The following is a 10,323-nucleotide window of genomic DNA, read 5'->3' on the forward strand; positions in this document are numbered from 1 at the left end:
CTTTACAGGACTTGTCACGATCTAAAGAGATAATTGCCATGTAACATAACAAAATGCCAATGATTTTTAATCCTTTTGCCATCCGCGTGATCTGAATCCAATAGTTGTGGAGGTGTTCCCTGAGACCTCCCCTGGTTAACATTTCCCAATTCCCATCTTTCTTCTCATTTCCCGTACTCCATCATAGTAGATCGCATTCCCAGAGAAGAAAGTGTCAACATACCGGAGTTTATTATCAGCAGCCGACAGGCACAGATGCACACATGAATGAATGCCCGGAAGATTTACATTCAGAATGGCAGCCTCCGGCCCTTGTAAATATGCTTTAGCTAGCATTTCATACGTAACTACCTAACTATACTGTGTACATGTATATTAGTATATCTGAAATTTAACCCAACTCTTTACCCTGCCTCTTTCCTTCTCCTTTTGGATATAGCAGCCTTGCTTTACTTTCTTTTTTGTTAATAATATATAAATGGCACTAACTACCCTCCCCTAACAGGCTGTTCTTCTTTATACTATGTACAGTTCCAGATCAGGAAGAGAGAGAGGTCAGTTTGCTTTGCTTCTGTGCAAAAAATTCCTTCTTCTTTACCGGTGCCTAACGCTATTTTGCAGATCAGAAGAATCAATTCTTCTTCCCATCAGAAGTACTCCTTGTGGAAATGGAAGCGCGTCGACGTCTTGTGGCTCATCTCGTGCGACAGGTTCTTCAGTTCTTTGGCCAGCGTCGGAGCGCCACAGTAGAACACTCCTGCACGAACCAGAAATGATCATGATCCTTGGTGAGCAAGTGAATGTGTGGAGTTGGTCTATGGACGTCACTTGATTTTAGGAATGTTGTTGCTGATATCAACTGATGCTAATGGATAGCCTGTCTGAGCGAGAGATCATACCAACTGTTGAATTCGGCTGCTTGGCGGCGATTTTGGTGAAGACTTCCCTCCAGTTTGGCCTGGCAAAGTGTGTCCTCACCTGTCAAGTGCACGGCAGATGTTTCAGTTTGCAGGCAGGCAGAAATGAAAACACAAGTTAATAATCATCGGATAGTTCGTGTGTCGGTTCCTCCTTAGAGAAAAGGAAGTTTTCCATTTATTTATATACTCGCACCTATATGGTGAATATTGTGATCCATTAACTGAAAGAATGCAAGTTTACCCTGGTGCCCGAGACGATGTCGACACCATGTTTGGCATGGTTTAGAGCTTGGACCATCGACAACAGAGTTGTTCGTGCATCACGCTCCTCGTACACGCTCGTAAGATAATTGTGCAACTCTATGACACCCTGGTTAAGATTGCATGATGAGTAGTTCATCAGTAAAGTACAAAAAGATTGTTGGGCGATCTGTAAAAGGAAGGCATGCACTCCTACCTTCTTGTCCATTTCGGCAACCTCATTCATCACTCCTTTGAACCATTCAAATGACATGGGCTCGCGAGTAACCCAGTAAAAATGTGCACGGCTTGTTCTATATGATCTCTTCCTGTTGCTGCTAGCAGTTGAGACACTGAAGCTGTTGGCACTGTCCTCAGACCTACTAGTTTGAGTAGTCTCCATTGCCAAGTCCTAAAAGTTACAGGAAATCATGTAAGCTATCTCAGAAAACTGTCAAAATACGAACAAAATAGGTTGAAGCAAATACCATAAGCTCATCAGCTAGCTTAATATTGTTAAGTAGGTCCTTCAGAATGCTTATGAACGGTGTTGCTCCAATTCCAAGGCCAACTAGAAGCAGAACATCGTAGTTTCTGAAATCCTGTGCAGGGGCACCATATGGACCATCTACGAGCAACTTTGGTGCGGGAGTGGGTCTAGGTTCTGCCGCGCCTAACTCGCTGAATGAAGTTCTTCTGTTCATGTGCGGCGTGAAGTAGTTCTCGACAAATATGCGCTTGAGCTCTTGCGTCCAGTCTCCGTTTGTGCGAATGTGAACAGCGAGGTAGTCATCTCCAGGAGCTGAGGTGATGGAGAAAGGATGCCTGAGGAAGAAAAACAGAGCAGAAGCAAGGTGAATTGCTGTGCTACAAACTAGGCCAAGTAGAGAAGCAAAAGAAGGCTACACGCACCATTCAAATGGAGAGATCATCGGACACTGAAGAAAGATATATTGTCCACTCCTATATCGAAATCCGTAGGGCTTTGACATTTGTATTGTCAGTACACTTCCAGGTAGAAGCAACACCTGAGTGAATCAAGTTTCTATAAGAACATGCACTTGGTTACCTAGTTCTATGCCTGTGAACATATTCTGGTAAATGAATGAATATTGTGTGTACATCATTTCCTATATAAATTTCAGAATGACATTTGAAACCCTAAAACCATATAGTAAAAAAATTATCTGAAACTCATTCAACAGGTTGGATAACATAATGAAGAACCACTGTGTTCTTATTCATGCCAGTACTAATGATTAAACCTATTGATTCAGAGAGAAAAAAAATGATACTACAACAGGCAGAGGAGCCCTCAGGTGAAGAATAAGCTAATGAACAATCAACCCGAAATCGTGGAACTTTTATATAAGGAGGTTGATAGAAAGGGACAGCCAATTTGAAAAGTACAGAAATGCTCAAGTAGAGGCTATATTCCACAGCAGATGTTTTTGTTTTAGTAGTGGCAATATCATTCGTATCCCACAAGACCACACAACATTGACCATTTTTAGAAATTGTTTCCAGATGTTGATGGAACTGTTTTAGCCTTATCACACACCAAACAATCAATTAATACTAGTGCCACGTGTGTGAAGGCACTTGGCGCCTGAAGACCAGGTTCATTTGTGCAAAAGTTTAGTAGTACTAGTACACACTTATCATACTAGTGGTGCATCTTCTTTTGATCGATTTTTTTTATCGATGGAAGATAGTGCTGGATAATCGCAGCATCTAAGAAATCCGCCCACTATAATCATCAGGAATATAATTCTGCTACCTACTACTTACCTTGAGGATTTTGACAGGGTGAGCATTCGACCGCAAGGCTCGCAGCATCCTTTCGCCGACATAGAGCACCAGAGGGACAGAAATGTACATCCATGTCTGAAAAACACCAAGAGATGAATCAATCACACCATGTCAGCGGGCTGCTGCGATGATCATCAGCGCAGCACTGAATGCTCCAAACAAGAGCCAGCCGTTGCAATGATTGAGCGTAGTGCAGAAGTCATGGCGGATTACAAACACCGCTGTTTCCACATGACACTGTTTCTGAGTAGTAGAAATTTGCACATGGTAATGCTCCAAACGAGACTTCGTAGACAGGGTATTATTTAGAAGAAAAATCAAGCCACTCGAGTTGGCAGCTGTCAGATTCCTTGGTGCTTCTAGAACGGCGCGACAGGGCGAGTTTAAAAACCCGAGCCATTTTATCCCCCGGGGTGGATATAATATCGGTAGAGTTCAGCTTAGCAAACATGTTAAGTAGGCTTGTACTGTTGCGAGTACAACCACCAAGAACGTGCTGAACATGGGATTCCTCTCTGACATCCGAACCTTCCTATCAATGTGCAAATGACACTCACGTACCTGCAGTAAAATTCAGTAAAATCCCACCCCCATGCTGCGTCTCAAACCGGTTAAACTTGCCACCGACTCTCTTCTAGCAGAGAAAAATTCAGAGAAGCACATCGGCAAACGCATTTGGAGATCGCAAAGTGCATCAGAGAACGCAGCTGCAGCGCATGGCTCCCACTACAAAAATGCCCGGCGGAAAGGGAAAACAAGAAAGGAAAAGCGGTGAAACCCCAAAGCGCACACACACTCCCATGGATGGATTGCACGGGAAGTTTCACCGTCACGCGATTCGAGGCCTCTCTCTGTCTGTCTTCCTCTTTTGCCTTTCACTAGCTGCTAGACAGCCTCTTTAATCGGATCCGATCCCTAGAGAGATGCCACCCCCACCCCATGACCATCCGTCCCCTGCCCTGCCTTTACAACTCAGCCCCTTGGCCCCGGTAGCACGGCAATAATTTTGAAACGCTGCCGCAACCGCACAGCATGTGAGTACGTACAACGAGCCATGCTCGCCTTCATCCACATTGCTCTCGAGTCTCGAGTGGGGGTCACTGATCACGTAGCACAAGCACACCCATTTACAAAGCAAAGCCACCAGGGAAAAAAGTTCTTAATCTTATCCTAGCCATAATTCAGAGTTGGGTGAGATGGTAATGGGCACCGAGCAAGCCAAAATTAGTGGCGTGCGTGATGGGAGAAAGGTCCGAGGCTGAGGCGGCATCCACATGTTCATGGACGGAAGTGATGAAGAGTTCGTGGCAAATGTGGGGGGAGCAAAGCGGCACCGGCCGGCCGGTCGGTGCCGTTCGTCGCGTCATCGCCGCCGGGGGCAGTAGGTGGGCGGGAATATACTATCTTTGAGCGCCATGTGACCTGGGGTCAAAGCTAGTGGCGCCTTTGACAATGTGGCGCTCCGGATATGGAGGGAAGGAAGAAAATAAGGAAAAGCAGCAGTGGCATACTACTACTGCTTGTCAGTGCTCGGAGCAGAGTTTCCCGGGGAATTCATCATCGTAAGCTTAAAGGCTAAGGCAGAGTTCATCATCGATCCATCACTTGCAGATTTGGGGTGGTGGATCATTATGTGAGGCGATGATAATTAGTAAGATGGTTATGAGGAATCTGTGACCGCCTCTCGCTCGCTCGTGCAGGGTGGGGTAGTAAAGTCGTTGGGCTCTAGGATGATGCCTAGTTGTCCATTTATTGGTGATGGATCCGCCCATGTTATTCGGTGATGAATGAATGGATTTTAGATGGGAGATTTATTTTGTGGAGAGTACCACTCAACTCCACTCCACTCCAGTACTGACAACAGTGCTTCCTTCTGTAAAGCAACTTACGGCTATTCACGGCATTAATAGATAGATCTAATCTAATCCACACCCCTACTCTATCTTGATGATTAGCGTTAGCGATGGTCACCCATTTCAGCGCCCAATACAAAACGAAACGCCCTGCCTGCTTGCTGTAAAGTGATCATGGCTAGATCCACCAGCAAGCAAACATAGGACCATGATCAACAAACCGCTTTTTTAATCTGTTTTCCTAACCATGTTTATCATAGGGCTGATACAGTGAGCTTCTCAAGCAGAGATTTGCAGTGATCATCATTAGTGTAGCTGGGCACACATGCGTGCAAATGCCAAGGGTTCAGTTTCCATGATGAGATGGCAAGCGTCCGGATGGTTCTCCGGCGACGTCAACATTGCGGAGCTGGCAACACGACCTAGTAGTGGTACAAGGAGACGGGCGCAGACCGGAATGGCTCGGCAGTAAGCAGCACAGTTGGATCCGTTCGTCATGGATCGAGAGCCTCGGACTGCTACCGACACACATCAGTGGGCCGTGGCATCGCGCGTCAGCTACCACACACCTAGTGCGAGTGATACACGGCTACTGTCTCGATCTTCCTCTGCCTACCTCGCACCAAGTCGTCGAACGCGGCCCACATTTATGATCCTAACCGGACAGATTGACCACCATGCCGACCCCATACCCCGTAGGAGTACACGGCGGAGCACGGAATAGCTGGGCTGTCATGCATTGCACGGCTCGCCTCTGGTTTGACCCCGGTGGCCACCGACATCAATACTTAAATCGTCTAGCACTAGCAGTGTACCAGCACATGGAGGCAGCCACCATGTTCAGACTAACGAGTATTCTCCTTCCGATGAATGAAAAGTATAATAATATAATAATATATCGGTTTCACCTTCTATTTACTGTTGGAGTCACATCACATGGACGGACTTTTTCGAGGAAGAAGCACGATCCTCCTCTCAACATTCTTATTTCTTTTCTTGGCGCACGGTTCCTGTCACGAGTAACGGCAAGTCGGCAAGGGTTGCTCCGGGTCTGATGGGCGCGTGTGAGGGCGCGCAGGGCAGCGCGTGAGTGAGACCGACCGCGAGAGGAGAGAGCGTGACACGATCGATCGATCCGTTTTCTAGAAGATGGCAACACGTTTCCTCCTCATCATCAGAAATATAAAGCGAAGATGGCAACGTAAAGCACTACTAGGCCGAAGAGAACAGAACCAAACCGCTCGACAACGGCGTCCGCGAATAAAGCGACCGCGCGCACGGGCGGCGAGAGGCCTTTGCGACGGCGCGGACCAGAGCACCGTCGGCCTCGCGAAAGATACGTACGTGCACGCGGCGACCAACAACAACAACAACGGTGAAAAAGAACCGGCGGGAAAGAAAGAAGAAAAAAAACGTACCGTTTTCTCGTACCAGCGGCGGACGAGGAAGAGGAAGTAGCCGTGGGCGAGGAGGAGGAGGTAGACGAAGCCGAGGAGGTGGTGGGAGTACCAGAAGGCGTTGAAGCCGGCGAGGCGGTTGAGGGGCGCCGGCAGCCGCGAAGCAGAGGCCTCCTTCTCGCCCTTGCGGAACGGGTGCGTGGCCAGGGTGAAGGAGACGGTCATGAGCACAACCATGGCGATGCCCGTCACGCCCTCCACCCCGGAGATGAGCCGCCCGTACGTCGGCTTGGACGCGCCGAACGCGCCCGCCACCAGCCGGTACTCCTCCGGCCCCGACGCGATCACCCGCGGGAAGTCGCACGCCAGATGGTTCCCCGCGTGCAGCGTAATCCCCACCACGATCGCCGTCGCGATCATCTGAAAAACGGACAAGGATTTCTTGTTACCACCTGATGAACCTGCGTTTGCTGCACGTTGCTCGCCACATTCGGTCAGCTACGCTCCAGCGTACCACTGACAGTCAGTCCCTTGTCCACACTCCAGTAGGATCAGTAGCTCCATGCCATGGCAGCACTGGGTGGAGTGATGGAAGGACTCGAGCGACCACATGGGTCGCCACGCAGGATCCAGGAGCGCCGGCGTTCCACGTTACGCGCCAATCATTGCGCGCCACGCTCCCCCCGGCTAAACGACGCACCACCGCGCCGCGTCGCCGACGGCGACGGCCAAACCACCCGCCCGGTCAGAGTCTAGCTCGGTGACGGTAGCCACCGCCAGTCTACCTCAGTTACTAATAACGACCCGAAAGAACGGAACGTACCTTGTGGAAGGTGATGTTGTCGTCGAAGGGGACGAAGAAGCGGGCCCAGGAGGAGCGGAGCCACGTGAGCGTGTTGCGGCAGACGGGGAGGAGGACGAGCGCCATGTTGAGCTTGAGCGTCTCGGCGGCGCCCTTGGCCGTCGGCAGGCAGTACCCCATCACCTGGAACGCCGCCGTGCGCCGGTACTGCACGAACTTCCACACGAACAGCGCCGCCATGGCCGCGAACCACAGCGCCAGCACCCACGCGCGCCGCCAGTTCTCCTCCGCCGCCACGCGCACGTGGGACGCTGCCTTGGCCACGCCGCGGCCCCACCCGCGCCGCCGCTCCCTCATCCCTTCCCCCCACGTCTGCGGACCGCTGTCGTCGTCCTCTCCCTTGTTGGCGGCGCCGCCCGCCGCCGCCGCGGCCCCGCTGGTGCCCACGCCGAGGTTCTGGCTCCACTGCGCGCCGCTCGCTGTGCTCAGCGGCCGGCTGTAGTTCATGTACGTGTCGCGCTGGAGCAGCAGCGTCTCCAGCTGCCACAGCTGGCGAGCGGCCGAGACAAAAGTCATCACACGTGTCAGCGTCCACGTACCCGCGTACGTCATGTACAATTAAGTCGTGCAGGTACACGTATTGTACGCACCTCAATGTAGCCGAGGTTCTCCGGGTCGAGCTCCTCCATGATGAGCGACGCGTACTCCTCCGCCTGCTCCTTGAGCTTCGCGAGCTTGTTCGCCGACGCGCTCAGAACGATCAGCTGCTCGGAGAAGACGACCAAAGTTTATTCAGTGAGAATTTTTTTACTACTTTGGACTTGATGAGTGAGGCAGAAGCAGAGCACGTGAAAGTAACAGCAAAGCCGTGACAGTTACCGCAGCAGTAATTAACTAAGTAGTAACAGTAACAGCAAGCGTGACTGTAATTGGAGCCGGGCGCACAGAAGAAGCTTCTTAAACGCTGGTAATGGAGAAATGAACACAGCAAAAGGAGTCGAGGAAAAGCGTTTAAACAAGTCATCACCTCCTGTACTTCCTCCCTCGTGATCCTCCCGTCCACGTTGGTGTCCACCCTGAGTTGAATTTGGGGCAAAACAAGAAGAATGAGCATCGAGAATCTGGGACGCGAGAGCTTGCATCGGAAGCCGGGAGAATGGCCGACTAAAGCGGTTGCTTGGGATCCGGTGAAGGAAAATGTATGGGTGGGGAATTCGGTTCCGGTGGCGCTTACATGTCGAAGAAGATCTGGAGCCGCGCGTCGAAGCTCTGATCGGAGATCTGGAGCCAGAAGTCGTAGAGCTCCTCCTTGGTGATCCGCTCCAGGTTCTGCCGCCGCCGCCGCGCCAGCGCGTCGAAGATGCCCTCCGCGAACTCCTTGGAGTCCACCATTCCTGATGATCCACAGGCATGGCCAAGAACATCGCCATTAATGGTTGCACAATGGGATGGGGGTACAGAGCGCAGTTGTTGCCAAGAAAGAAACAGAGTGGGGTGGGATGGTGTAGTACCGATGCATTCGCCGAAGTTGTCGCGGGAGAGGAGGCCGTCGTGGGCGAGGGCGTTGAAGCGCTCCTCCACGCGGCGCCAGAGCTCGGCGGCCTCCAGGGAGCCGGTGGTGCGGCTGATGAAGCGGAGGCCCTTGAGGGCGCGCTTGGCGCCGGCGCGCGACCGGTTGACCCGCGCCTGGATGCGGCGCCGCTCGCGGGCCGCCATGGCCGCCTCCCGCTGCAGCTCGGCGGGCGTGGGCACGCGCGGCGAGGGCGAGGGCGCGGGGGACGGCGAGCGCAGCCACGCGAACTTCTTCCGTATCCGCGAGGACGTGGACGAGCAGCGGCTGAGGGCGCCGCCAGCTCCTCCCCCCGGCGCCTCCGGCGTGTGCGGCATCGCGGCGGCGCTGTAGAGCGCGGCCCTGGTGGGCGTGACGCTGCGCACCACCATGGACTCCTCGTCCAGCTCCAGCATGACCTCCACCAGGTCCTCCTGGTCGGCGAGGAATGCCGGGAGCATGCCCCCGCCCCCGCTCCCCCCGGCGGCCGCGGCGAAGAACTCGTCCCCATAGGCGGTGGTGAAGGACTCGTTGTCGGAGGTGTCGGTGTTGGTGGTCTGGTCGTCCGCGAGGCACTCCGCGATGCGCCGGTGGCCGGCCCGCCGCGCGTTGCTCCCGCGCGACGGCGTCCACATGGCCGCTCCCCGCGCCCCGCGCCCGCCCGCGAGACGTGCAGGAGGAAGAAGAAGAAGAATAAAAATAACCCGGGGCTGCTCTCGGTGGGGGCTGCAATGGTAGTTGCGGTGCGTCCGCCTGTAGTATTATGATACGCAAGCTCGGCTCCCCTCCCCGCCGCGCACCGTGGGCTGGCTCGGCTTGTCGTACGCCCGCGCGCCCGCCGCGGGACGGTGATCACCTCTGGCGCGGTGACCACCTCTATCTCCTTCTATTCGTCGGCAGCGCGCATGCACGCGGGCGGGCGCGCGCTCGCGGTTTCGCTCGGCTTCGCGGTGCGGTGCGGAGCGGTGCTCGGGTTTGCCGCTGCCTCGGGCCAACGCTTTATCTTTATACGAAAGGGTGACGCATTTTATCTTTCCTACTGCCCGTTGTTGCGCCGCTCGTCGTCCTCCAGAAACGAGCTGCGGGTGCCACGGGTTTGGCCTGGGGCGAGCGCTGCTGTGCTCGGTGCGGCGGCAACCTGCGTGCGCGCGGCTGGGCGGTCGGTGTGGGGTGGGGTGGGGCGGAGTAGAGTGTAGACTGTGGAACGTGGACCGGACCGCGTTCGGTCCCGGAATCTCAGATGCTTCCAAATGGGTAAAAATGAAGTGGACTGGAAGGAGGAAGCACCCGACGGCCGCGCCTGGCGACCGTCGACTGTCGCCGTGTGGGTTAAACGGGAGAAGATAGGGGGACCGTTGATTCGGAGGGAGACTGTTGTTGCAACTTTGAATAGTTCACCTAAAAAAACTTTGAATAGTTGAAGTGTTTTTTGGCATTTTTTTCTTGCAACAGGAGCTTAAAGCATCTACAGCCGGGGCGCCCTATAGCCGTTACATACGTCCGGCAGGCCGTCCGGTCGCTGACCGGTCACAAAATACCGACCCAGCCGAAGCTCTCAAACAGGCCTCAAACGCCCGGACCGACCGGCACCCCTCATATCTGTCCCAAATATATGGCGGATATGAGGCGGTCCGAACACGTCCGGGCACGTCCGCCTGACAAGTCCGGCCCATCACCGACCCCACGGATGTCCCACAGAAAACCGCATCAGCCTCATCGCTCCGAAACTTTAGCTCACTCACTCTCCTCT

The 10,323-nt window shown here is 53.4% G+C and overlaps 1 protein-coding gene across 2 annotated transcripts; it reads right to left on the reverse strand.

Moving 5' to 3' along the window:
* Positions 1-212: 212 nt before the first annotated feature.
* LOC123121555 (respiratory burst oxidase homolog protein E) lies at positions 213-9,591 on the reverse strand. 2 transcript variants are annotated; one of them, XM_044541560.1, is made up of 13 exons: positions 8,536-9,588; positions 8,259-8,418; positions 8,052-8,100; positions 7,675-7,788; positions 7,046-7,573; positions 6,244-6,642; positions 2,952-3,047; positions 2,073-2,188; positions 1,649-1,985; positions 1,378-1,572; positions 1,162-1,290; positions 900-978; positions 213-757 (listed from the first exon to the last, which is right to left on the reverse strand). In XM_044541560.1, exons 1-13 carry the CDS (start codon positions 9,206-9,208, stop codon positions 648-650), a joined length of 2,985 nt encoding a protein of 994 aa, XP_044397495.1. In that variant the 5' UTR covers positions 9,209-9,588; the 3' UTR covers positions 213-647. The 2 variants fall into 2 exon arrangements, with proteins under 2 accessions (XP_044397495.1, XP_044397493.1); XM_044541558.1 differs by having other exon boundaries at positions 8,259-9,591.
* Between the last annotated feature and the right edge of the window lie 732 nt (positions 9,592-10,323).

Source organism: Triticum aestivum, chromosome 5D (genome assembly GCF_018294505.1).
Source record: "Triticum aestivum cultivar Chinese Spring chromosome 5D, IWGSC CS RefSeq v2.1, whole genome shotgun sequence".
In the NCBI taxonomy this organism is placed as follows: domain Eukaryota; kingdom Viridiplantae; phylum Streptophyta; class Magnoliopsida; order Poales; family Poaceae; genus Triticum; species Triticum aestivum.

Excerpts from the sequence above, each read along its gene's own strand:
- LOC123121555 (XM_044541558.1), bottom strand. The coding sequence starts at position 9,208 with ATGTGGACGCCGTCGCGCGGGAGCAACGCGCGGCGGGCCGGCCACCGG. Across the intron at positions 7,574-7,674 it reads AGAACCTCGGCTACATTGAG|CTGTGGCAGCTGGAGACGCT; the intron begins GTGCGTACAATA and ends GCCGCTCGCCAG. Across the intron at positions 2,189-2,951 it reads ACCCTGTCAAAATCCTCAAG|GTGTTGCTTCTACCTGGAAG; the intron begins GTAAGTAGTAGG and ends TGATTCACTCAG.